The sequence below is a fragment of the Streptopelia decaocto genome, assembly GCF_964273445.1.
Source record: "Streptopelia decaocto genome assembly, chromosome: 2".
Taxonomy (NCBI): domain Eukaryota; kingdom Metazoa; phylum Chordata; class Aves; order Columbiformes; family Columbidae; genus Streptopelia; species Streptopelia decaocto.
Genome location: NC_138655.1, coordinates 1,431,679 through 1,458,372, shown reverse-complemented (window position 1 = coordinate 1,458,372; position 26,694 = coordinate 1,431,679). Strand labels below are relative to the sequence as shown.

Sequence of the window (26,694 nt, the reverse complement as noted above, 5' to 3'; positions counted from 1 at the left end):
CTGACAATCAGAAAATACAAAATACTTTATGAGCTTTGAAAGAAGGCGCAGGCTGCTCAGGAGCACCAAAAGGATGTTGTGAGGATATTTATCGAGAAAACTGTAAATGCCGAAGCCCAGCTAGAATCTAGTCTCTTTAGTGACGTAAAAGACAATAAATACAGTTGGTACACATAAATTAGAACAAAAGGTAGGCTAAACAGAATCTCCTTTCTTTAGTGGAAGTAGGGGGAAACAATATGACAAAGTATGAGTAAAATGTCTTTGTGCCTTTTTTGCTTCAGACTTTAATTGTAAAAGGAGTTGTTCTCCAGTCACGCAGCTCCGTGGGCTGGAAGACAGGGAAGGGGTGCCGAACGAAGCCCCAGGAATCTAAGGGAAATGGTTGGTGACCTGCCTCACCAGTTAGACACACACAAGCCTATGGGGCGTGATGGGATCCACCCAAGTGTAAAGGGGAGCTGATAGAGATGCTCACCAAGCCACTTTCCATCATTTATCAGCAGTTCTGACTTACCAGGGAGGTCCCCAATGACTGGACATTGGCAAATGTGAGACTTATATAGAAGAAGGGCTGGAAGAAGGATCCAAGGAACTACAGTCCTGTCAGTCTGACCTCAGTGCCAGGGAAACTTATGAGTGCTGAGTGCCATCACGTTGAGGATATCACAGTATCACAGTATCACAGTATGTTTGGGATTGGAAGGGACCTCAAAAGATCATCTAGTCCAATCCCCCTGCTGGAGCAGGAACACCTAGGTGAGGTCGCACAGGAACATGTCCAGGCGGGTTTTGAACGTCTCCAGAGAAGGAGACTCCACAACCTCCCTGGGCAGCCTGTTCCAGTGCTCTGTCACCCTCACTGAGAAGAAGTTTCTTCTCAAATTTAAGTGGAACCTCTTGTGTTCCAGCTTGATCCCATTACCCCTTGTCTTATCATTGTTTGCCACTGAGAAGAGTCTGGCTCCATCCTCATGGCACTCACCCTTTATATATTTATAAACATTAATAAGGTCCCCCCTTAGTCTCCTCTTCTCCAAACTAAAGAGACCCAGCTCCCTCAGCCTTTCTTCATAAGGGAGGTGCTCCACTCCCTTAATCATCTTCGTTGCCCTACGCTGGACCCTCTCCAGCAGTTCCCTGTCCTTCTTGAACTGAGGGGCCCAGAACTGGACACAATATTCCAGATGTGGTCTCACCAGGGCAGAGTAGAGGGGAAGGAGGACCTCTCTCGATCTACTAACCACCCCCCTTCTAATACACCCCAGGATGCCATTGGCCTTCCTGGCCACAAGGGCACAGTGCTGGCTCATGGTCATCCTGTTGTCCACCAGGACCCCCAGGTCCCTTTCCCCTACACTGCTCTCTAATATGTAATCTCCCAACCTATACTGGAACCTGGGGTTGTTCCTGCCCAGATGCAGGACTCTACACTTGTCCTTGTTAAATTTCATCAGGTTATTCCCTGCCCAGCTCTCCAGCCTGTCCAGGTCCCGCTGGATGGCAGCACAGCCCTCCGGCGTGTCAGCCACTCCTCCTAGCTTGGTGTCATCAGCAAACTTGCTGATAGTACATATAAGCTGAGTGCCGTCACACTGCATGCAGAGAACAAGCAGGAGATCAGGCCCAGTCAGCATGTGTTTATGAAAGACAAGTTGTGCCTGACTAACCGGATCTCCTGCCACAGCAAGATGACCTGCTTAGTCCATGAGGGAATGGCTGTCCAAGTTGCCTACCTGGACTTTACACCATTTCTCCTGGAGAAAGAGTCTTCTCATGGCTTATACAGGTGTACTCTTCACTGGCTGAAACACTGGCTGGATGGGTGGACCCAAAGAGATGTGATGACTGGAGTTAAATGCAGTTGGTGACCGCTCACAAGAGGTGCTCCCCAGGGCTCAGTACTGGGGCCAGTTCTGTTTAATATCTTTGTCCATGATCTGGACAAGGGGATGGAGTGCACCCTCAATACCTTTGCAGATGACATCAAGTTGGGCAGGAAGGTTGATTTGCTGGATAGTAAGAATTCTCTAGAGAAGGATCTGGGCAGGCTGGATCGATGATAAGATGGCAATTGTCTGAGGTTCAACAAGGCCAAGTGTCGGGTTCTGCACGTGTGTCACCACCACCCCAAGGAACACCAGAGGCTTGGTGGAAGACAGGCTGTAAAGCTGCCTGTTGGAAAAGAACCTGGGCTACTGGTGACCAGCTGGCAGAACATGAGCCAGCGTGTGGCCAGCATTCTGGCCTGTGTCATCACTAGTGTGGCCAGCAGGAGCAGGGCAGTGACCATCCCCCTGTATTTGGTGCTGGTGAGGCTGCACCTAGAATCTGGCGTTCACTTTTGAGCCCATCATGACAAGAAAGACTTTGAGGAGCTGGAGGGGGTTCAGAGAAGGGCAACGAATCTGGTGAAGGATCTGGAGCACAAGTGGGATGGGGAGAAGCTGAGGGATCTGGGGGTGTTTTGCCAGGAGAACAGGAGGCTGAAGAGAGATCTTCGTTCTCCCTGCAACTGCCTGAAAGGAGGATGTAGAGAGGAGGATGTTGTACTCTTCTCTCAAGTAGCAAAAACTAAGAGGTGAAGAAGTTGCTTCAAGTAGTGCCATTGGAGATTTAGGTTGGATATTAAGAAAAATGTCTCCCAGAAAGGGTTGTCGGGCATTGGAAGAGGGTGCTCAGGGAAGTGGTGAAGTCACCATCCCTGGAGGTAATTAAAAGACGTGTAGATGAGACACGATGACAGGAGACAAGGCAGCATAGGTAGAAGTCATCAGCATGTCAAAATACTCAAGTGAAAGGGAACAAGAACAAGTGAATGTGACTCTTGTCATTGGTGCCCACGGCCCGGCCAAGGAAGAATGGAGAAAGTAGAGAAGCTGTGCTGTTTCCTTGGAGGGGAAGGCAATGATTTTTCAGTGAGAGGGTGGTCAAACAGTGGAACTAGTTGCATAGTCAGATAGTGAAGCCTCCATCCTTGGAGATACTCAGCACCTCATTGGATGTTGCATGGATGGCCTCATCGAGCTGACCATGCTTGAGCAGGTTGGTTTGAAGGAGATGATCTCCAGAGGTTCCTTGTGCACCCAATGATTCTGTTTGCTGTGATGGACAGCGACTGGTGCTGAGGAAGTGATTTGGAGAAGTGGGTGGTGCCACGGGGAGCTTGGGTGAGAGGCCACGTTAGAAGTGCATGACAGTTTTGAAGCCTTTTTCTTGAGTAAGTGAAGGGCTTGTATGACAGACTGGAAGGCCACCAAATGCACGTGGGTGGTGTTCCTGACGACTTACTTGCTAAGAGAAGTCTGGTGGCCATTTTCCACCCACCAGCATGATGGCCCCTTGAGCCCTGTTTTGTTGCTCAGTCAGATTGCATGAACCATTGCAGAAGAAAGCAAGAGGAGGCATCTCAGTTGGAGTGCAATAGAACTTTATTGGGGACCAAAAAGAGTGCAAAGGTAGGAGTACCAAGTGGAAAAGAGAAAGACTGAGGTACAAAGAAAGAGGTGGGAGAAGAGGACAAGGGCCTTTGGCAAGGAATGAAGGCAGCCCAGGCTGGCCCCTTCCTTGCTTCTGTGCTTGCTGCCCGGAGAGGAGGAGCCATGGACAGCAGGTCAATGTGCCTGCAAGGGCGCAGAGGTGTGTGTCCTCAATCCATGACATTGCTCCCAGGCTGTGTGTGGTTGGTGTCACGGGTGTTGGCAAGGGCCCTTAGCAGATGTAGCGGCCCCTTCTGCCGCCAAAGCAGCCCAGGCCTCCAAAGCCATAGCCGTTGCCATAGCCGAAGGCGCCGGAGTTGATGGCAACTCCCTGGGCACCGAGTTCGTTGCCCACGGCAGCCGATGAGGAGGATCCGACGGCGGTGCTCTGGGGGTGGGAGGTGAGGATGGGTCCTGGCAGGGTGACCAGCACAGCGGGAGGCTGGATGACGACGCGGGAGTCCTGGCACTGCAGGGAACAGGGCTCGTTGCAGCTGTTGGCCAGCGGGGTGGGTCCGCAGGGGCGGCAGACGTCGTAGCAGGCCATGTGTGTGGTGTGGAGAGGCCCTGGAAGGGACAAGAGGCTGTTGAGCAAGCGCAGAGGGGTGAGGGTGCGAGGAGCGGTGTTGCAGGAGGGTGAGGGAGTGGGGAGGCTGGTGTGGGGCTGTGGGGAGCGTGGCGGTGGGGAGGCGTGAGGGCTGCTGAGGCTGGGGGCAGAGCGTGCTGGAAGAGAGGGGCCAGGCGGGGCAGGAGAAGGAGGGGAAGGGGGTTGAGGCTCACCTTGTTGAGCGCGGAGGGAGGAGAAGGCGTCAGGAGAAGAGTGTGAGGGAGAGAGGCGCTGGGCCGGCTTTTATGCTGGTCCCCGAGGGGCGGGACAGCATTTGGGCACGGTGGATTTTGCAGCCAGCAGCTTTTTGATGCCACAGGCTGGCCAGGAATTAGGAGGGTGTGTTTTCCTTTCCGCAACCCTCCAATTTCTTTCTTTTTTTCTTGAGGACGTGTCCACTTGGCCGTGGCGGCAGCTTTGAAGTGTGAGCATTAGAGGCTGAACAGTTGGCATTGATGGTGCGTGTTAGGTGGGCAGAGTATGAGGCCAAAGCGTAGGAGAGGTGGGGTGTCGTCAGTGAGCTCATCCCATGGCACTAGTGTGGTCTGCAGGTGCTTTGCGAGCAGGGGGCCGGATTTCCTTGTAGCTCCGTCAGGCTGGTCTGGGCTTTGGAGCTGTACCAGGCTCGAGGACCTGCCTCCTATATGGTGTTCGGTTTCTCTTTGCTAATATGTCCCTAAGCCTGTCTTTAGGCCTGGCTTCCTGATTGGGTTTACTTTGTGCATGCCTTCGTGCCCGTCCTTCTTTTAAGCTTGTAGCTGGGTGGATTCGTTATACTTCATAAAGTTTTGGAGGAAGGGAGCTGCAGGGGTGGTTTCTGAGATAAGGTTCCAGAACATTCTGTCACGTTTGAAAGAGAGTCTGCATGTGTGAAAATATGAAGCTGTGGGGAATAAGACCATCCTGACTAAACAGAGAACGTTAGCTGGATCTTGGGATAACAATGAGAGGTTATGACTTTTACAGGAAGGGGCAGGTAACTCAGGAGGACTACAGGGATGTCATGAGGTTATGAAAGGAGCAAATTAGAATTGCAGAAGCGCTACTACAACATAATCTGGGTACTGTTGCAAAATACAATAAAATGATTCTAGACATACATTATCAACAAAAGGAGGGCTAATGAGAATCTCCATCTTTTACTGGATGTGGGGGCAATTGCAGGGCAAATGATGAGGAAAATGCTTTAATTCTTTCTTCGCCTCAGTCTTTGTAATAAGACCAATTATTCTCTGGACACCAAGCCTCTGATGTAGAAGACAGGGAGCAGAACGAAGCCCCCAGAATCCAAGGGGAAATGGTTGGAAAACTCCTACAACAGTTGGACACAAATCTATGGGACCTGATGGGATCGAGCCAGGGGTACTGAGGGAGCTGGCGGAGGCGCTCATCAAGCCACTTTGCATCTGCAGTCCTGGCTCACCAAGGAGGTCCCACTTGGCTGGAGTTTGGCAAATGTGCTGCTTATATAAGAAGAAGGGACAGAAGGAGGAGCTGAGGATCTTCAGACCTGTCAGTCTGGCCTTGGTGCCAGGGAAGGTCATGGAGCAGATCATATTGAGTGACATCACACAGCATGTACGGGACAACCAGGCGATCAGGCCCAGTCAGGATGGGGTGATGAAAGACAGGTCCTGCTTGACCAACCTGATCTCCTTCTCTGACAAGGTGACCCTCTTAGAGGAGGAGGGAATGGCTGTGGTTGTTGTCTACCTAGACTTTATTAAAGCCTTTGACATAATTTCTTCTGCAGAAAGTGGCTGCTCATGGCAGACGGGTGTACTCTTTGCTGGCAAAAAACTGGCTGGATGGGTGGGCCCCAAACAGCTGTGGTGACTGGAGTTAAATCCAGTTGGTGGCTGCTCACAAGTGGTGTTCCCCAGGTCTCAGTACTGGGACCAGTTCTGTTTAATATCTTTCTCCATGATCTGGATCAAGTGCACTCTCAGTAAGTGTAGCCTGGAGAAAGGGAGGCCGAGGGGAGACTTTCTCGCTCTCTACAACTACCTGAAAGGAGCTTTGAGTGAGGTAGGCGTCAGTGTCTTTCCCAAGGAAGAAGCATCAGGACAAGAGAAAATAGCCTCAATCTGCACCAGGGGAGATTTACATTGGATATTAGGGAAATTTATTCACCTTAAGTTTTGTGAAGCACTGGAATGGACTGCCCAGGGTAGTGGTGGAGTCATCATCCCTGGAGGTTTTTAAAAGATGTGTAGATGTGGTGCTTGGGGACATGGTTTAGTGATGACCTTGGTATTGCTTGCTTAACACTTGGATTTGATGATCTTTAAGGTCTTTTGTACCGGAAACAATTATTTGATTGTATTCAGTGGCACCAGCCAGCTCCAACTGACTGGTTGCTGGTGAAACCTGAGCCAATCAGCAATGGTGGTAGCACAAATGTGTGAACATCTTTAAGAAAGAGAAAAAATGACTGCAAAATTCTAACCTGGAAGAGAGGGATATATGTGATAGAAAAATCTCTACAGTCAGCAAAGTATGTGAAGAAGGAGGTGCAGGATGTGCTCCTGGTGCTGGAGCAGAGATTCCCCTGCAGCCCATTGTGAACCCCACGCTGGAGCAGATTGTCCCACTGCAGCCTCTGGAGATCTCCCTGTCCTTACAAAGACTCAGGAGCCTTTCCTCAGATTTTCTCCCCTCATCCAGTTGAGGAGGGGGAGTGATAGAGCAGCTTGGTGGGCACCTGCCATCCAGCCAAGGTCAAGCCAGCCCAGAGCCCCATCTTGCCAGCAGAGCAGGGTCACAGGCTTGTTCCTGCTCCTGGTCCTCAGTGCCCCAGGCTGTGCCTCAGGGACCCCACACTGAGGAGGACGGTGACCTCACAAAGGGGCTTTCTGTGTGACCTCAGAGCACAGGGACGGTTGCTTGGTGTCCCCTGACCTGGTGCTCCATGGACCCTGCAGCAGGGAGGCTGGTGCATGAGCATGTCAAAGCCATTGTTTGGGTGGAGTGAAGGGTTTGTGTGACAGACTGGAAGCCCAAGCGGTCATTGGGTTCTGCTCCTGAAGACATATATGCCAGGATAGCTCCTGTGGCCATTTTCCACCCACCGCCCTTAAGCCCTGTTTTGTTGCTCAGTCAGATTTAACAAACCATGGCAGAAGAAAGCAAGAGGAGGCGTCTCTGGCTGGGATGCAAGAGAACTTTATTGAGGACCAAAAAGAGTGCAAAAGTAGGAGTACAAAGTGGAAGAGAGCAACTCTGAGGTGCAAAGAGAGATGTGGGAGAAAAGAAGAAGGCTCTTTGGCCATGTCTCAAGGCACCCCAGGCTGGCCCCATCCCTGCTTCCATGCCTGATGCTGGGAGAGGAGGAGCGATGGACAGCAGGTCCATATGCCAGGAAGGACCTAGAGCTGCGTATCGTCAATCCGTGCCATGGCTTCCAGTGTGTGTGGTTGGCATCAGGGGTGGTGGCAAGGGCCCTTAGCAGATGTAGTGGCCCCTTCTGCCACCGAAGCAGCCCAGGCCTCCGAACCCACCCAGGCCTCCGAAGCCGTAGCCAAAGCTGCCAGAGTTGACGGCAACTCCCTGGGCGCCGAGTTCGTTGCCCACGGCAGCCGATGCGGAGGATCCGACGGCGGTGCTCTGGGGGTGGGAGGTGAGGATGGGTCCTGGCAGGGTGACCACCACAGCGGGAGGCTGGATGACGATGCGAGAGTCCTGGCACTGCAGGGAACAGGGCTCGTTGCAGCTGTTGGCCAGCGGGGTGGGTCCGCAGGGGCGGCAGACGTCGTAGCAGGCCATGTGTGTGGTGTGGAGGGGCCCTGGAAATGACAAGAGGCTGTTGAGCAAGCGCAGGGGTGTGGGGGTGCGAGGAGCGGTGTTGCAGGAGGGTGAGGGAGTGGGGAGGCTGGTGTGGGGCTGTGGAGAGCGTGGCAGTGGGGAGGCGTGAGGGCTGCTGAGGCTGGGGGCAGAGCGTGCTGGAAGAGAGGGGCCAGGCGGGGCAGGAGAAGGAGGGGAAGGGGGTTGAGGCTCACCTTGTTGAGCGCGGAGGGAGGAGAAGGCGTCAGGAGAAGAGTGTGAGGGAGAGAGGCGCTGGGCCGGCTTTTATGCTGGTTCCCGATGGGCGGGACAGCCTTTGCGCATGGCGACATTTTGCTGCGAGCAGCTTTTTGATGCCACAGGCTGGCCAGGAATGAGGAGGGTGTGTTTTCCTTCCTGCAATGTTTCAGTTTCTTGTTCTTGTTTTGAGGACGTGTCCACTTGGCCCTGGCAGCAGCTTTGAAGTCCGTGAATTAGAGGCCATAAGCTTGACGTTGATTGCGCATGTCAGGGTGGACAGAGGATGCGGCCAAAGCGTAGGAGAGGTGGGGTGTCGTCAGTGAGGTCATCCCATGGCATCCATGTGGTTTGCGGGTGCTTTGTGAAGCGGGACCCCTTTCCTCACAGACCTTGCAGGCCGGTCTGGGCTTTGGAGCTGATCCAGGCTTGAAAAATTGCCTCTGGAAGGTGTTTCATCCCAGCCTTCTTTGCTTCCATCTCACTAAGCCTTTCCTTCCACGTTTCTTGTGCTCAGTGGGTGTCTTGCAGTGTGTTTTCCTCATGAGCTGGGTGTGCAGGGTTCATGTGTCAAGGTTTTAGCAGGGAAGGAGCTACACAGTTGGAAGCTGTGACGAGGTTCCAGAAGGTTTCTTATGTTAAATAGACAGTGTCTGTGTGTAGCAGACGAGCTGGCAGGGAAGAAGACCAGCCTGGCTGAAGGGAGAGGTTTGGTTGGAACTCAGGATACAAACAAGAGAAAGGTAGGAATTCTGGAAGAAGGTGCAGGGTACTCAGGAGCTTTGCAAGGATGTTGAGAGGTTATGCAGGCAGCACATTAGAATTGCCAAAGCCCATCTAGATGTTGATCTGCCACTTTTGTAAAACACATTAAAAATGTTTCTGTACATACATGATCAGCAACAGAGGGCTAAGGAGAATTTCCCTCATTTATTTGCTGCAGGAAGAAAACACAGAGACAAAAGATGAGGAGAATGCTTAGTGCCCTCATTGCCTCAGTCTTTAATTGCAAAACCTGTTGTTCTCTGAAGGGATTGATGACAAAGACTTGTGATGCAGGTGAGCCAAAAGACTCTTTATTTAGGCAAGGCGCTTACACATATAGCTAGTTGCTGTTGTACAGGTGTTTAACTTTCTGTGTTGATTGGCTTACGATAGATGTTCACGCGCTTAAAATTATCATGTCATTGGTTTACTTCATCTTGCAGGCACTCTGGCAATTTGGCTAACACATTGTAAATGTTTTTTTTAATACAAAAACATTCTGGTTCCTCATTTTATTTTGGTCAAAGTCGTTCCAGTAACTCAAGGTGACTGTCTGTAAGACCTTCCACAGTTCTCTGGCTGCTCAGCCCCCTGAGCTGGAAGGCAGGGATGAGGAGCAGAATGAAGCACCAGAATCCAAGGGGAAATGGTTGGTGACCTGCTACACCAGTTGGACATGGGACCAGATGGTATCCAGCCAAGGGTATTGAGGGACCTGGTGGATGTGCTTCACCAAGCCACTTGGCATCATTTCTCAGCAGTTGTGGCTTGCCAGGGAAGTCTCAGTTGACTGGAGGATGGCAAATGTGAGGCATTTCTGCACGAAGGGCTGGAAGGGGTATGTGAGAAAGTACAGCCCTTTCAGTCTGAGCTTGCTGCCAGGGAAGGTCATGGAGCAGATCATGCTGAGTGTCATCATACGGCACATACAGGAAAACCCAGGAAGTGATCAGGCCCAGTCTGCGTATGGTTATGAAAGGCAGGTCCTGCCTGACTAACCTGATCTCTTCTATGACAAGAAGACCCGCTTGGTGGGTGAGAGAATTGCTGTGAATTTTATCTACCAAGACTTTAGTAACGCCTTTGATGCTGTTTCTCCCAGAGAAAGTGGATGCTTCTGGCTTGGACAGCCTTAGTCTTTGATGGCTGAAAAATTTCCTGGATGGCTGGTCCCAAAGGTTTATGGGGACTGGAGTAAAATCCAGTTGGTGGGGACTCACAAGGGGTGTTCCCCAGGGCTCAGTCCATGGGACAGTTGTGTTTAATATCTTTCTTCTTAATCTGGTTGAGGGAATTGAGTGCACCCTCAGTACATGTGCAGATGACATCAAGTTAGGCAGGAGCGTTGACCCACTTGGGACTGTGAAGGCTCTACAGATGGCCCTGGATCATCTGGATCAATGGGCTGAGACCAGTTGCATGAGGTTCAACAAAGCCAAGTGTCGGGTCCTGCACTTGATTCACCACAACCTCATGAACGTTACAGGCTTGTGGAAGAGTGGCTGGAAAGCTGCCCGGTGGTCAAGGACCTGGTGGTGTCGGTTGACAGTGGCTGAATATGAGCCAGTGTGTGTGGCCAAGACGGCCACCAGCGTCCTCGCTTGTGTCAGCTCTAGTGTGGCCAGCAGGAGCAGGACAGTGACCATCCCCTGTCCTTGGCACTGGTGAGGCCACAACTTGACTCATGGGTGCAGTTTTGGGCCCTTGACAGAAAGAAAGATCTCCAGGTGCCTAAGCAATTTCAGAGAAGGGGAATGGAACTTGTGAAAAGTTGGGAGCACAGGTGTGATGGAGGACGCACCTAAGGACGTGAGGGCATATAGCCTGGAGAAAAGAAAAGTGAGGGGATCCCTTCTGTCCCTCTGCAACTGCCTGAAAGGAGGTTGTAGTGAGGTAGGGATTCAGTCTCTTTTCCCAAGTACCAAGTGACAGGACAAGAGGACATGGCCTCAAGTTGTGCCAGGGGAGGTTTAGATTGGATATTAGGAAAATTTTCTTCCCAGAAAAGGGTTGTCCACAGTGGAGGAGATAACCACCTGGAGCCTGTAGAGGACCTGACGCTGTAGCAGGTGGGTGCACACACAGGAGGCATATCAAGGATAAGAGGGTTATTAGGGGCAGTCAGCATGGCTTTACCAAGGGTAAGTCATGCTTGACCAACCTCATAGCCTTTTATGAGAATGTAACAAGGTGGATGGATGATGGCAGAGCGGTCGATGTGGTCTACCTTGACTTCAGTAAAGCCTTTGACACAGTCTCCCACAGCATCCTCACAGCTAAGTTGAGGAGGTGTGGTCTAGATAATAGAGTAGTGAGGTGGGTTGCAAACTGGCTTAGGGAGAGAAGCCAGAGAGTGGTAGTCAATGGTGCGGAGTCTAGTTGGAGGCCAGTATCTAGTGGAGTGCCTCAGGGGTCAGTACTGGGGCCAATATTATTCAATATATTCATTAACGATTTAGACGAGGGAATAGAGTGTACTATCAGCAAGTTTGCTGATGACGCCAAGCTGGGAGGAGTGGCTGACACGCCAGAAGGCTGTGCTGCCATCCAGCGGGACCTGGACAGGCTGGAGAGTTGGGCGGAAAATAACCTAATGAAATTTAACAAGGGCAAGTGTAGAGTCCTGCATCTGGGCAGGAACAACCCCAGGTTCCAGTATAGGTTGGGAAATTACATATTAGAGAGCAGTGTAGGGGAAAGGGACCTGGGGGTCCTGGTGGACAACAGGATGACCATGAGCCAGCACTGTGCCCTTGTGGCCAGGAAGGCCAATGGCATCCTGGGGTGTGTTACAAGGGGGATGGTTAGTAGATCGAGAGAGGTCCTCCTTCCCCTCTACTCCGCCCTGGTGAGACTACATCTGGAATATTGTGTCCAGTTTTGGGCCCCTCAGTACAAGAAGCACAGGGAACTGCTGGAGAGGGTCCAGCGTAGGGCAATGAAGATGATTAAGGGAGTGGAGCACCTCCCTTTTGATGAAAGGCTGAGGGAGCTGGGTCTCTTTAGTTTGGAGAAGAGGAGACTAAGGGGGGACCTTATTACTGTTTATAAATATATGAAGGGTGAGTGCCATGAGGATGGAGCCAGGCTCTTCTCAGTGGCAAACGATAGGACAAGGGGTAATGGGATCAAGCTGGAACACAAAAGGTTCCACTTAAATTTGAGAAAAAACTTCTTCTCAGTAAGGGTGACAGAGCACTGGAACAGGCTGCCCAGGGAGGTTGTGGAGTCTCCTTCTCTGAAGACATTCAAAACCCGCCTGGAAATGTTCCTGTGCGACCTCACCTAGGTGTTCCTGCTCCAGCAGGGGGATTGGACTAGATGATCTTTCGAGGTCCCTTCCAATCCCAAAGATACTATGATACTGTAATACTGTGTGTCCCTTTAGGAAGCTTGTGTTGGATCACAGAATTGGCAGGACCTCTGAAACCATGAGGAAAGTCTAAATACTAAATGATTCTGTGATTCTGCTCCTGGTAGAGCCGGAGAGTCATGGTGGGGAAGAAGGATGGTCAAGTGTGTGTTGGCATAGGGAGGTCTCACCAGAGGCATGTTGATGAGAGTATTCTTGTGTCAAAGTCTTTCTTTGATCCAGTGACGGGCTTGTATCATGTTCTAGAAGACCCCTAGATTCTGGTCTGTGTTTTTGCTGGTATAGGTGGTGACATATTTCCTGGGAGAAGTCTTGTGGCCGTTTTCCCTCCTGTCCAGTTTGATTCTTGAGCCCTGGCTTTGTGCTGGGTGAGGTTGGAAGAGCCTTGAGAGAAGAAAGTAAAGTGAGACCTCTCAGGCTGGGATGCAAGAGAACTTTACTGAGGAAACAAAAGAGTGAAAAGGAAGGAGCACCAAGAACAAGGTAACAAATATAAGCAACACGTAGTGCGACCATCAGCTGAGGTTGCTTCTGTGACATAGATCTTGCAAGAGTACTAAGATCTTCCTGGCTCCTTTAGAGGAAGAGCCATGGACAGCAGGTCCCCGTGCCAAGAAGTGTCCAGAGCTGAGTCCACGATCCATGCCATAGCTTCAAAGCGGTGGTTGGCATATGTCAGAGTTGCTGGTGTGGGCCATTAGCAGATGTATCCAGCCCTTCTGCCGCCGAAGCAACCCAGACCCCCGAACCCATAGCCAAAGCTGCCGGAGTTGATGGCAACTCCCTGAGCGCTGAGTTCGTTGCCCACGGCAGCCGATGAGGAGGATCCAACGGCGGTGCTCTGGGGGTGGGAGGTGAGGATGGGTCCTGGCAGGGTGACCACCACAGTGGAAGGCTGGATGAGGACACGGGAGTCCTGGCACTGCAGGGAACAGGGCTCGTTGCAGCTGTTGGCCAGCGGGGTGGGTCCGCAGGGGCGGCAGGCGTCGTAGCAGGCCATGTGTGTGGTGTGGAGAGGCCCTGGAAGGGACGAGAGGCTGTTGAGCAAGCGCAGGGGTGTGGGGGTGCGAGGAGCGGTGTTGCAGGAGGGTGAGGGAGTGGGGAGGCTGGTGTGGGGCTGTGGGGAGCGTGGCGGTGGGGAGGCGTGAGGGCTGCTGAGGCTGGGGGCAGAGCGTGCTGGAAGAGAGGGGCCAGGCGGGGCAGGAGAAGGAGGGGAAGGGGGTTGAGGCTCACCTTGTTGAGCGCGGAGGGAGGAGAAGGCGTCAGGATAAGAGTGTGAGGGAGAGAGGCGCTGGGCCGGCTTTTATGCTGGTCCCCGAGAGGCGGGACAGCCTTTGTGCATGGCGACATTTTGCAGCCAGCAGCTGTTTGATGCCACAGCCTGGCCAGGAATGAGGAGGGTGTGTTTTCCTTCCTGCAATGTTTCAGTTTCTTGTTCTTGTTTTGAGGACGTGTCCACTTGGCCTTGGCAGCAGCTTTGAAGTCCGTGAATTAGAGGCCATAAGCTTGACGTTGATTGCGCATGTCACGGTGGACAGAGGATGCGGCCAAAGCGTAGGAGAGGTGGGGTGTCGTCAGTGAGGTCATCCCAAGGCATCCATGTGGTTTGCGGGTGCTTTGTGAAGCGGGACCCCTTTCCTCACAGACCCTGCAGGCCGGTCTGGGCTTTGGAGCTGATCCAGGCTTGAAAAATTGCCTCTGGAAGGTGTTTCATCCCAGCCTTCTTTGCTTCCATCTCACTAAGCCTTTCCTTCCACACTTGTTGTGCTCTGTGGGTGTCTTGGTGTGTGTTTTCCTCATGAGCTGGGTGTGCAGGGTTCATGTGTCAAGGTTTTAGCAGGGAAGGAGCTACACAGTTGGAAGCTGTGACGAGGTTCCAGAAGGTTCCTCATGTTAAATACACAGTGTCTGTGTGTAGCAGACGAGCTGGCAGGGAAGAAGACCAGCCTGGCTGAAGGGAGAGGTTTGGTTGGAACTCAGGATACAAACAAGAGAAAGGTAGGAATTCTGGAAGAAGGTGCAGGGTACTCAGGAGCTTTGCAAGGATGTTGAGAGGTTATGCAGGCAGCACATTAGAATTGCCAAAGCCCATCTAGATGTTGATCTGCCACTTTTGTAAAACACATTAAAAATGTTTCTGTACATACATGATCAGCAACAGAGGGCTAAGGAGAATTTCCCTCATTTATTTGCCGCAGGAAGAAAACACAGAGACAAAAGATGAGGAGAATGCTTAGTGCCCTCATTGCCTCAGTCTTTAATTGCAAAACCTGTTGTTCTCTGAAGGGATTGATGACAAAGCCTTGTGGTGCAGGTGAGCCAAAAGACTCTTTATTTAGGCAAGGCGCTTACACATATAGCTAGTTGCTGTTGTACAGGTGTTTAACTTTCTGTGTTGATTGGCTTACGCTAGATGTTCACACCCTTAAAATTATCATGTGATTGGTTTACTTCATCTTGCAGGCACTCTGGCAATTTGGCTAACACATTGTAAATGTTTTTTCGTGTACAAAAACATTCTGGTTCCTCATTCCATTTTGGTCAAGGTCGTTCCAGTAACTCAAGGTGACTGTCTGTAAGACCTTCCACAGTTCTCTGGCTGCTCAGCTCCCTGAGCTGGAAGACAGGGATGAGGAGCAGAATGAAGCACCAGAATCCAAGGGGAAATGGTTGGTGACCTGCTACACCAGTTGGACATGGGACCAGATGGTATCCAGCCAAGGGTATTGAGGGACCTGGTGGACGTGCTTCACCAAGCCACTTGGCATCATTTCTCAGCAGTCCCGGCTCACCAGAGAAGTCTCAGTTGACTGGAGGATGGCAAATGTGAGGCATTTCTGCACGAAGGGCTGGAAGAATTATGTGAGAATCTTCAGCCCTTTCAGTCTGAGCTTGTTGCCAGGGAAGGTCATGGAGCAGATCATGCTGAGTGTTCTCATGCCGCACGTACAGGACAACCCAGGAGGTGATGAGGCCCAGTCTGCGTATGGTTATGAAAGGCAGGTCCTGCCTGACTAACCTGATCTCTTCTATGACAAGAAGACCCGCTTGGTGGGTGAGGGAATTGCTGTGAATTATATCTACCAAGACTTTAGTAACGCCTTTGATACTGGTTCTCCCAGAGAAAGTGGATGCTCCTGGCTTGGACAGCCTTAGTCTTTGATGGCTGAAAAATTAGCTGGATAGCTGGACCCAAAGGTTTATGGGGACTGGAGTAAAATCCAGTTGGTGGGGACTCACAAGGGGTATTCCCCGGGGCTCAGTCCATGTGACAGTTGTGTTTAATATCTTTCTTCTTGATCTGGATGAGGGAATTGAGTGCACCCTCAGTACATGTGCAGATGACATCAAGTTAGGCAGGAGCGTTGACCCACTTGGGACTATGAAGGCTCTACAGATGGCCCTGGGCAGCCTGGATCAATGGGCTGAGACCAGTTGCATGATGTTAAACAAGGCCAAGTGTCAGGTCCTGCACTTGATTCACCACAACCCCATGAAGGCTCCAAGCTTGTGTAAGAGTGGCTGGAAAGCTGCCCGGTGGTCAAGGACCAGGGGGTGTCGGTCGACAGTGGCTGAATATGAGCCAGTGTATGTGGCCAAGACAGCCACCAGCGTCCTGGCATGTGTCAGCTCTATTGTGTCCAGCAGGAGCAGGACAGTGACCATCCCCTGTCCTTGGCACTGGCGAGGCCACACCTTGACTCATGGGTGCAGTTTTGGGCCCTTGACAGAAAGAAAGATCTCCAGGTGCCTAAGCAATTTCAGAGAAGGGGAATGGAACTTGTGAAAAGTTGGGAGCACAGGTGTGATGGAGGACGCACCTAAGGACGTGAGGGCATATAGCCTGGAGAAAAGAAAAGTGAGGGGGGACCTTTTGTCTCTCTGCAACTGCCTGAAAGGAGGTTGTAGTGAGGAAGGGATTCAGTCTCTTTTCCAATGTACCAAGTGACAGGACAAGAGGACATGGCCTCAAGTTGTGCCAGGGGCGGTTTGGATTGGATATTAGGCAAATTTTCTTCCCAGAAAAGGGTTGTCCACAGTGGAGATGACCACCTGGAGCCCGTAGAGGACCCGACGCTGGAGCAGGTGAGTGCACCCACAGGAGGTGTGACCCTTTAGGAAGCCTGTGTTGGATCACAGAATTGGCAGGACCTCTGAAACCATGAAGAAAGTCTAAATACTAAATGATTCTGTGATTCTGCTCCTGGTAGAGCCGGAGAGTCATGGTGGGGAAGAAGGATGGTCAAGTGTGTGTTGGCATATGGAGGTCTCACCAGAGGCATGTTGATGAGCGTATTCTTGTGTCAAAGTCTTTCTTTGATTCAGTGATGGGCTTGTATCATGTTGTGGAACACCCCCAGATTCTCGTCTGTGTTTTTGCTGGTATAGGTGGTGACATATTTCCTGGGACAGGTCTTGTGGCCGTTTTCCCCCCTGTCCAGTTTGATTCTTGAGCCTGGCTTTGTGCTGGGTGAGGTTGGAAGAGCCTTGAGAGAAGAAAGTAAAGTGAGACGTCTCAGGCTGGGATGCAAGAGACCTTTATTGAGGAAACAAAAGAGTGAAAAGGCAGGAGCACCAAGAACAAGGTAAGAAATATAATCTGCACGTAGGGCGACCATCAGCTGAGGTTACTTCTGTGACATAGATCTTGCAAGAGCACTAAGATCTTCCTGGCTTTTTTAGAGGAAGAGCCATGGACAGCAGGTTCACGTGCCAAAAAGTGTCCAGAGCTGAGTCCATGAACCATGCCATAGCTTCAAAGCGGTGGTTGGCGTATGTCAGGGTTGGTGGTGTGGGCCATTAGCAGATATAGCCGCCCCTTCTGCTGCCAAAGCAGCCCAGGCCTCTGAAGCCACCCAGGCCGCCAAAGCCGTAGCCAAAGCTGCCGGAGTTGATGGCAACTCCCTGGGCGCCGAGTTCGTTGCCCACGGCAGCCGATGAGGAGGATCCGACGGCGGTGCTCTGGGGGTGGGAGGTGAGGATGGGTCCTGGCAGGGTGACCACCACAGTGGAAGGCTGGATGAGGACACGGGAGTCCTGGCACTGCAGGGAACAGGGCTCGTTGCAGCTGTTGGCCAGCGGGGTGGGTCCGCAGGGGCGGCAGACGTCGTAGCAGGCCATGTGTGTGGTGTGGAGGGGCCCTGGAAGGGACGAGAGGCCGTTGAGCAAGCACAGGGGGGTGGGGGTGCGAGGAGCGGTGTTGCAGGAGGGTGAGGGAGTGGGGAGGCTGGTGTGGGGCTGTGGGGAGCGTGGCGGTGGGGAGGCGTGAGGGCTGCTGAGGCTGGGGGCAGAGCGTGCTGGAAGAGAGGGGCCAGGCGGGGCAGGAGAAGGAGGGGAAGGGGGTTGAGGCTCACCTTGTTGAGCACGGAGGGAGGAGAAGTCGTCAGGAGAGTGTGTGAGGGAGAGAGGCGCTGGGCCGGCTTTTATGCTGGTCCCCGAGGGGCGGGACAGCCTTTGCGCATGGCGACATTTTGCAGCCAGCAGCTGATTGATGCCACAGCCTGGCCAGGTATGAGGAGGGTGTGTTTTCCTTCCAACAATGCTTGAATTTCTTGTTTTTGTCTTGAGGACTTTCCACCTGGCCCTGGTGGCAGCTTTGAACTGCAAGCGTTAGAGGCCAACGACTTGGCATTGATGACGCGTGTCCAGGCGGGCAGAGGACACAGCCTAAAGCGTAGGAGAGGTTGGGTGTCGTCAGTGAGGTCATCCCAAGGCACTCTGTGGTTTGCGGTTGTGTTACAAAGATGGGGCACCGTTTCCTCCCATTTCTGGCAGACTAGTGTGAGTTTGGATCTGTGCCGGCTGTTAGTGGCTGTGCCTTCTATGGTGTTTCTTTGGCTTCTGCATTGGTGTCCTCTTGCTAAGCTTGTGTTTAGGCCTGACTTTTCCTCTTGAGTGTTCTCTGTGGGTGTTTTAGTGCTTTTTTGCATGTAAGCTTTTAGCTGCATATACTTAATTTACACGGAAAGATTTTGGTAGTGAGGGAGCTACAGTGGTACTTCTCTGAGAAGTTTCCAGAAGCTTCCAGCTTGTTCAGTAGTGCCAGTGCCACCTGCTTTCCAGAGGGACTTTTTCTGGCCATTTCAGAGCTAATCAGCCATGGTGGTGTTACCCCTATGAGAATTTATTTAAGAAGTGGAAGAAAGAGTGACCGTATAACTTGAAGAAAGAAATGGGAATGTATGAGTCTAGAGACTCCAAGGTCAGAGAAGAAAGAGGGGCAGGAGGTGCCCCAGGCACCAGAGCAGAGATTCCCCTGCCTCCATGTTGATCCCCTTCAGGCTGTGAAGGACCTGATGCTGGAAAAGTTAAGATGTGTCTTTTTTGCCCATGACAGTAATTGCTGAGTGATCTCCTTGTCCTTGACTCAGGAGCCCTATCTCATATTTTCTTTTTGCATCCAATTGAGGAGAGGGGTGATAGAGCAGCTTGGTGGGCACCTGCCATCCAGCCAAAGTCAACCCAGCCCTGAGCCCCATCTTGCCAGCAGAGCGTGGTCACGGGCTTGTTCCTGCTCCTGGTCCTCAGGGCCCCAGGGAGCCTACATTGAGGGGGACAATGACCTCACTAAGGAGCTTTCTGTGAGACCTCAGAGCACAGGGACGGTTGCTTGGGGTTCCCTGCAGCTTGGACCCTGCAGCAGGGAGGCTGGTGGTGCAGAGACTCCCTGCATGCGTCACTGTGGGGCTCTGCAGGGAAGAGTGGATGGTGTCCTGGGGATCTCCCTCGCCAAGGGATCAGTTGAAGACCCCCCAGCAAGGTGAGACCATGCTCTTGTATGGTGTGCTTAGAAGGTGCATTGTAAAGAAGGGGCCCCGAGTATTCACAGCCCTGGAAGGCTGGTCTGGTCTTTGGCGCTGTTCCAGACATTGACAGCTGCTGCCTCTATCACGTTCACTGACTGCCCGCCTTGCTGCCATCTTACTAAGCCTGTCTTTAGCTCTGGCCTTTCCCCTGAAGTGTGCTTTGTGGGTGTCTTGTTACCCTCTCAGTTTTAAGCTTGTAGCTGGGTGTATTTGGTTTCTATGGTGAGGTTTTTGTAGCAGAAAAGCTTCAGGTTTGTCTTCTGTGAGAAGGTACCAGAAGATTCCGCCATCTGTGATGGGAGAGTCCCCATTTGCCGAAAGATGAACCATCAGGGAAGGAGACTGGCCTGGCCTTAGCAGGGAGGTTTGGCTGGAATTCATAAAACAAAAGAGAGTTTGTGCTCTTTGCAACCAAAAACTAGTGACTCAGCCGGAACACAAGAATGTTGAGAGGTTATGCAGGGGGAAAACTAGAAGCGCCAAAGCCCAACTAGAACTTCATCTGGCTACTGCCGTATAAAGTAATAAAAACCATTTCTATACATACATTAGCAAGAAAAGGAGAGCTAAGGGGAATCTCCAAGGTTTACTGGCGGCAGTTGTCTGCACAGTTAAAGTGGATGAGGAAAAAGCCTAAATGCCTTCTTTACCTCAGTCTTTCATCATAAGACTAGTTGTTCTCTGGGTGCCCAGGCACCTGAGCTGCAAGACAGGGATGGGCAGTGGAATGAAGCCCCCAGAATCCAATGGGAAATGGTTGGTGACCTGCTACACCAGTTAGACATATACAAGATAATGGGGCCAGATGGGTTCTAGCCAGGAGCTGTGACCGAGCTCTGGACGTGCTCCCTAAACCACTTTCCATCTTTTCTCAGCAGTCCTGGCTCACCAGGGAAGTCTCAGTTGACTGGAGGTTGGGAATGTGATGCTTATCTACAAGAAAGTCTGGAAGGAGGATCTAGGAAACTACAGCTCTGTCAATTTGACCTTGGTGCCATGGAAGGTCATGGAGCAGATCATGCTGAGTGCCATCATCTTCCATGTACAGGACAAGCAAGCAGGTGATCAGGCCCTGTCAGTATGTGTTTATGAAAGGCAGGTCCTGCCTGACTAACCTGATCTCCTTCTATGACAAGGGGACCCGCTTAGTGGATGATGGAATGGCTGTGGATTTTGTCTACCAAGACTTTAGTAAGGCCTTTGACACTATTTCCTCCAAAAAAAGTGGCTGCTCATGGCTTGCACGATCATCCTCTACTCGGGCTAAACCACTGGCTGGATGGCTGAGCCTGAAGAGTTGTGGAGAGTGGAGTTAAATCCAGTCGGCAGCTGGTCACAAGGGGTGTTCACCAGGGCTCACTACTTGGGCCATTTCTGTTGAATATCTTTCTCCATGACCTGGATGAGGGGATCTATCAGGTGTGCCCTTTTTTGCAGACTCCACTAAGTGAGGTGGGAGTGTTGATCTGCTGGAGGGTAGGAAGGCTCTACAGAGGCCCCTGGACAGGCTGGATGAATGCGTCGAGACCAATTGCATGAGTCTCAACAAGGCCAAGTTCTGGGCCCTGCACTTGGGTCACCACAACCCCGTGAACGCTACAGGCTTGGGGAAGAGTGGCTGGAAAGCTGCCTGGCTGTGGTTTGTGGATGCGTTGTGAAGAGGGGGCCCCATTTCCTCGCTGCCCAGGCAGCCTGGTCGTGGCTTTGCAGTGTTCTCAGGCATGAGGGCTTCTGGTTGTACCGTAGTCAGTCCCTCCCTGCCTGTCAGCTTGCTATGCCTGTCTTTAGGCCTGGCCTTTCATGTTGGGTGTGCTCTGTGGGTGTCTTGGTGAGCCTGTGTCTTGGAACATTGTAGCTTACTGTGGTGGGTTTCCATGGCAAGTTTTCAGCGTCCAAGGGACTACGCGCTTGGCTTCTGTGAGGTTCCAGAAGCTTCCTGCGTGTTAGATAGAGAGTCTCCATGTGCCAAAAGATGAGCCAGTGGGGAATATGACGGGCTGGGCTGTACAGAGAATTTTGGCTGACAATCAGAAAATACAAAATACTGTATGAGCTTTGAAAGAAGGCGCAGGCTGCTCAGGAGCACCAAAAGGATGTTGTGAGGATATTTATCGAGAAAACTGTAAATGCCGAAGCCCAGCTAGAATCTAGTCTCTTTAGTGATGTAAAAGACAATAAATACAGTTGGTACACATAAATTAGAACAAAAGGTAGGCTAAACAGAATCTCCTTTCTTTAGTGGAAGTAGGGGGAAACAATATGACAAAGTATGAGTAAAATGTCTTTGTGCCTTTTTTGCTTCAGACTTTAATTGTAAAAGGAGTTGTTCTCCAGTCACGCAGCTCCGTGGGCTAGAAGACAGGGAAGGGGTGCCGAACGAAGCCCCAGGAATCTAAGGGAAATGGTTGGTGACCTGCCTCACCAGTTAGACACACACAATTCTATGGGTCCTGATGGGATCCACCCAAGTGTAATGGGGAGCTGATAGAGGGGCTCACCAAGCCACTTTCCATCATTTATCAGCAGTTCTGACTCACCAGGGAGGTCCCCAATGACTGGACATTGGCAAATGTGAGACATATATAGAAGAAGGGCTGGAAGAAGGATCCAAGGAACTACACTCCTGTCAGTGTGACCTCAGTGCCAGGGAAACTTATGAGTGCTGAGTGCCATCACGTTGAGCATATAAGCTGAGTGCCGTCACACTGCATGCAGAGAACAAGCAGGAGATCAGGCCCAGTCAGCATGTGTTTATGAAAGACAAGTTGTGCCTGACTAACCGGATCTCCTGCCACAGCAAGATGACCTGCTTAGTCCATGAGGGAATGGCTGTCCAAGTTGCCTACCTGGACTTTACACCATTTCTCCTGGAGAAAGAGTCTTCTCATGGCTTATACAGGTGTACTCTTCACTGGCTGAAACACTGGCTGGATGGGTGGACCCAAAGAGATGTGATGACTGGAGTTAAATGCAGTTGGTGACCGCTCACAAGAGGTGTTCCCCAGGGCTCAGTACTGGGGCCAGTTCTGTTTAATATCTTTGTCCATGATCTGGACAAGGGGATGGAGTGCACCCTCAATACCTTTGCAGATGACATCAAGTTGGGCAGGAAGGTTGATTTGCTGGATAGTAAGAATTCTCTAGAGAAGGATCTGGGCAGGCTGGATCGATGATAAGATGGCAATTGTCTGAGGTTCAACAAGGACAAGTGTCGGGTTCTGCACGTGTGTCACCACCACCCCAAGGAACACCAGAGGCTTGGTGGAAGACAGGCTGTAAAGCTGCCTGTTGGAAAAGGACCTAGGCTACTGGTGACCAGCTGGCAGAACATGAGCCAGCGTGTGGCCAGGAAGGCCAACAGCATTCTGGCCTGTGTCATCACTAGTGTGGCCAGCAGGAGCAGGGCAGTGGCCATCCCCCTGTATTTGGTGCTGGTGAGGCTGCACCTAGAATCTGGCGTTCACTTTTCAGCCCATCATGACAAGAAAGACCTTTGAGGAGCTGGAGGGGGTTCAGAGAAGGGCAACGAATCTGGTGAAGGATCTGGAGCACAAGTGGGATGGGGAGAAGCTGAGGGATCTGGGGGTGTTTTGCCAGGAGAACAGGAGGCTGAAGAGAGATCTTCGTTCTCCCTGCAACTGCCTGAAAGGAGGGTGTAGAGAGGAGGATGTTGTTCTCTTCTCTCAAGTAGCAAAACTTAAGAGGTGAAGAAGTTGCTTCAAGTAGTGCCATTGGAGATTTAGGTTGGATATTAAGAAAAATGTCTCCCAGAAAGGGTTGTCGGGCATTGGAAGAGGGTGCTCAGGGAAGTGGTGAAGTCACCATCCCTGGAGGTAATTAAAAGACGTGTAGATGAGACACGATGACAGGAGACAAGGCAGCATAGGTAGAAGTCATCAGCGTGTCAAAATACTCAAGTGAAAGGGAACATGGACAAGTGAATGTGACTCTTGTCATTGGTGCCTACGGCCAGGCCAAGGAAGAATGGAGAAAGCAGAGAAGCTGTGCTGTTTCCTTGGAGGGGAAGGCAATGATTTTTCAGTGAGAGGGTGGTCAAACAGTGAAACTAGTTGCATAGTCAGATAGTGAAGCCTCCATCCTTGGAGATACTCAGCACCTCATTGGACGTTGCATGGACGGCCTCATCGAGCTGACCATGCTTGAGCAGGTTGGTTTGAAGGAGATGATCTCCAGAGGTTCCTTGTGCACTCAATGATTCTGTTTGCTGTGATGGACAGCGACTGGTGCTGAGGAATTGATTTGGAGAAGTAGCTGCTGCCACAGGGAGCGTGGGTGAGAGGCCACGTTAGAAGTGCATGACAGTTTTGAAGCCTTTTTCTTGAGTAGGTGAAGGGCTTGTATGACAGACTGGAAGGCCACCAAATGCACGTGGGTGGTGTTCCTGAAGACTTACTTGCTAAGAGAAGTCTTGTGGCCATTTTCCACCCACCAGCATGATGGCCCCTTGAGCCCTGTTTTGTTGCTCAGTTAGATTGGATGAACCATGGCAGAAGAAAGCAAGAGGAGGCATCTCAGGCTGGACTGCAAGAGAACTTTATTGGGGACCAAAAAGAGTACAAAGGTAGGAGTGCCAAGTGGAAAAGAGCAAGTCTGAGGTACAAAGAAAGAGGTGGGAGAAGAGGAGAAGATCCTTTGGCAAGGAATGAAGGCAGCCCAGGCTGGCCCCTTCCTTGCTTCTGTGCTTGCTGCCCGGAGAGTAGGAGCCACGGACAGCAGGTCAATGTGCCTACAAGGGTGCAGAGGTGTGTGTCCTCAATCCATGACGTTGCTCCCAGGGTGTGTGTGGTTGGCGTCACGGGTGTTGGCAAGGGCCCTTAGCAGATGTAGCGGCCCCTTCTGCCGCCAAAGCAGCCCAGGCCTCCAAAGCCATAGCCGTTGCCATAGCCGAAGGCGCCGGAGTTGATGGCAACTCCCTGGGCACCGAGTTCGTTGCCCACGGCAGCCGATGAGGAGGATCCGACGGCGGTGCTCTGGGGGTGGGAGGTGAGGATGGGTCCTGGCAGGGTGACCAGCACAGCGGGAGGCTGGATGACGACGCGGGAGTCCTGGCACTGCAGGGAACAGGGCTCGTTGCAGCTGTTGGCCAGCGGGGTGGGTCCGCAGGGGCGGCAGACGTCGTAGCAGGCCATGTGTGTGGTGTGGAGGGGGCCTGGAAGGGACGAGAGGCTGTTGAGCAAGCGCAGGGGGGTGAGGGTGCGAGGAGCGGTGTTGCAGGAGGGTGAGGGAGTGGGGAGGCTGGTGTGGGGCTGTGGGGAGCGTGGCGGTGGGGAGGCGTGAGGGCTGCTGAGGCTGGGGGCAGAGCGTGCTGGAAGAGAGGGGCCAGGCGGGGCAGGAGAAGGAGGGGAAGGGGGTTGAGGCTCACCTTGTTGAGCGCGGAGGGAGGAGAAGGCGTCAGGAGAGTGTGTGAGGGAGAGAGGCGCTGGGCCAGCTTTTATGCTGGTCCCCGAGGGGCGGGACAGCCTTTGCGCATGGCGACATTGTGCAGCCAGCAGCTGTTTGATGCCACAGCCTGGCCAGGAATGAGGAGGGTGTGTTTTCCTTTCTGCAATGTTTCGGTTTCTTGTTCTTGTTTTGAGGACGTGTCCACTTGGCCCTGGCAGAAGCTTTGAAGTCCATGAATTAGAGGCCATAAGCTTGACGTTGATTGCGCATGTCAGGGTGGACAGAGGATGCGGCCAAAGCGTAGGAGAGGTGGGGTGTCGTCAGTGAGGTCATCCCATGGCATCCATGTGGTTTGCGGGTGCTTTGTGAAGAGGGACCCCTTTCCTCACAGACCTTGCAGGCCGGTCTGGGCTTTGGAGCTGATCCAGGCTTGAAAAATTGCCTCTGGATGGTGTTTCATCCCAGCCTTCTTTGCTTCCATCTCACTAAGCCTTTCCTTCCACGCTTCTTGTGCTCTGTGGGTGTCTTGGTGTGTGTTTTCCTCATGAGCTGGGTGTGCAGGGTTCATGTGTCAAGGATTTAGCAGGGAAGGAGCTACACAGTTGGAAGCTGTGATGAGATTCCAGAAGGCTCCTCATGTTAAATACACAGTGTCTGTGTGTAGCAGACGAGCTGGCAGGGAAGAAGACCAGCCTGGCTGAAGGGAGAGGTTTGGTTAGAACTCAAGATACAAACAAGTGAAAGGTAGGAATTCTGGAAGAAGGTGCAGGGTACTCAGGCGCCTTGCAAGGATGTTGAGAGGTTATGCAGGCAGCCCATTAGAATTGCCAAAGCCCATCTAGATGTTGATCTGCCACTTTTGTAAAACACATTAAAAATGTTTCTGTACATACATGATCAGCAACAGAGGGCTAAGGAGAATTTCCCTCATTTATTTGCTGCAGGAAGAAAACACAGAGACAAAAGATGAGGAGAATGCTTAGTGCCCTCATTGCCTCAGTCTTTAATTGCAAAACCTGTTGTTCTCTGAAGGGATTGATGACAGACTTGTGATGCAGGTGAGCCAAAAGACTCTTTATTTAGGCAAGGCGCTTACACATATAGCTAGTTGCTGTTGTACACGCGTTTAACTTTCTGTGTTGATTGGCTTACGATAGATGTTCACGCGCTTAAAAGTATCATGTGATTGGTTTACTTCATCTTGCAGGCACTCTGGCAATTTGGCTAACACATTGTAAATGTTTTTTCTTATACAAAAGCATTCTGGTTCCTCATTCCATTTTGGTCAAGGTCGTTCCAGTAACTCAAGGTGACTGTCTGTAAGACATTCCACAGTTCTCTGGCTGCTCAGCCCCCTGAGCTTGAGGACAGGGATGAGGAGCAGAATGAAGCACCAGAATCCAAGGGGAAATGGTTGGTGACCTGCTACACCAGTTGGACATGGGACCAGATGGTATCCAGCCAAGGGTATTGAGGGACCTGGTGGACGTGCTTCACCAAGCCACTTGGCACCATTTCTCAGCAGTTGTGGCTTGCCAGGGAAGTCTCAGTTGACTGGAGATTGGCAAATGTGAGGCATTTCTGCAAGAAAGGCTGGAAGGAGTATGTGAGAAAGTACAGCCCTTTCAGTCTGAGCTTGCTGCCAGGGAAGGTCATGGAGCAGATCATGCTGAGTGTCCTCATGCCGCACGTACAGGACAACCCAGGAGGTGATCAGGCCCAGTCTGCGTATGGTTATGAAAGGCAGGTCCTGCCTGACTAACCTGATCTCTTCTATGACAAGAAGACCCGCTTGGTGGGTAAGGGAATTGCTGTGAATTTTATCTACCAAGACTTTAGTAACGCCTTTGATACTGGTTCTCCCAGAGAAAGTGGATGCTCACGGCTTGGACACCCTTAGTCTTTGATGGCTGAAAAATTAGCTGGATAGCTGGACCCAAAGGTTTATGGGGACTGGAGTAAAATCCAGTTGGTGGGGACTCACAAGGGCTGTGCCCCAGGGCTCAGTCCATGGGATAGTTGTGTTTAATATCTTTCTTCTTGATCTGGTTGAGGGAATTGAGTGCACCCTCAGTACATGTGCAGATGACATCAAGTTAGGCAGGAGCGTTGACCCACTTGGGACTATGAAGGGTCTACAGATGGCCCTGGACAGCCTGGATCAATGGGCTGAGACCAGTTGCGTGAGGTTCAACAAGGCTAAGTGTCGGGTCCTGCACTTGGGTCACCAAGTGCATGAAG

General features: G+C 51.8%; 4 protein-coding genes across 4 annotated transcripts; all 4 read right to left on the bottom strand.

Moving 5' to 3' along the window:
• Positions 1-3,711: 3,711 nt before the first annotated feature.
• On the bottom strand, positions 3,712-4,026 carry LOC309436426 (feather keratin-like; the record flags this gene model as incomplete). The annotated part of the gene is made up of 1 exon (XM_082045591.1): positions 3,712-4,026. One exon carries the CDS (start codon positions 4,024-4,026, stop codon positions 3,712-3,714), a length of 315 nt encoding a protein of 104 aa, XP_081901717.1.
• Positions 4,027-12,941: 8,915 nt separating this feature from the next.
• Positions 12,942-13,244, bottom strand: LOC309436247 (feather keratin 1-like; the record flags this gene model as incomplete). The annotated part of the gene is made up of 1 exon (XM_082045277.1): positions 12,942-13,244. One exon carries the CDS (start codon positions 13,242-13,244, stop codon positions 12,942-12,944), a length of 303 nt encoding a protein of 100 aa, XP_081901403.1.
• A 3,800-nt stretch (positions 13,245-17,044) lies between these two features.
• Positions 17,045-17,365, bottom strand: LOC309436103 (feather beta keratin-like; the record flags this gene model as incomplete). The annotated part of the gene is made up of 1 exon (XM_082044999.1): positions 17,045-17,365. The coding sequence occupies one exon, from the start codon at positions 17,363-17,365 to the stop codon at positions 17,045-17,047; it is 321 nt and encodes a 106-aa protein (XP_081901125.1).
• Positions 17,366-23,885: 6,520 nt separating this feature from the next.
• Positions 23,886-24,200, bottom strand: LOC309436358 (feather keratin-like; the record flags this gene model as incomplete). The annotated part of the gene is made up of 1 exon (XM_082045486.1): positions 23,886-24,200. One exon carries the CDS (start codon positions 24,198-24,200, stop codon positions 23,886-23,888), a length of 315 nt encoding a protein of 104 aa, XP_081901612.1.
• Positions 24,201-26,694: the final 2,494 nt, after the last annotated feature.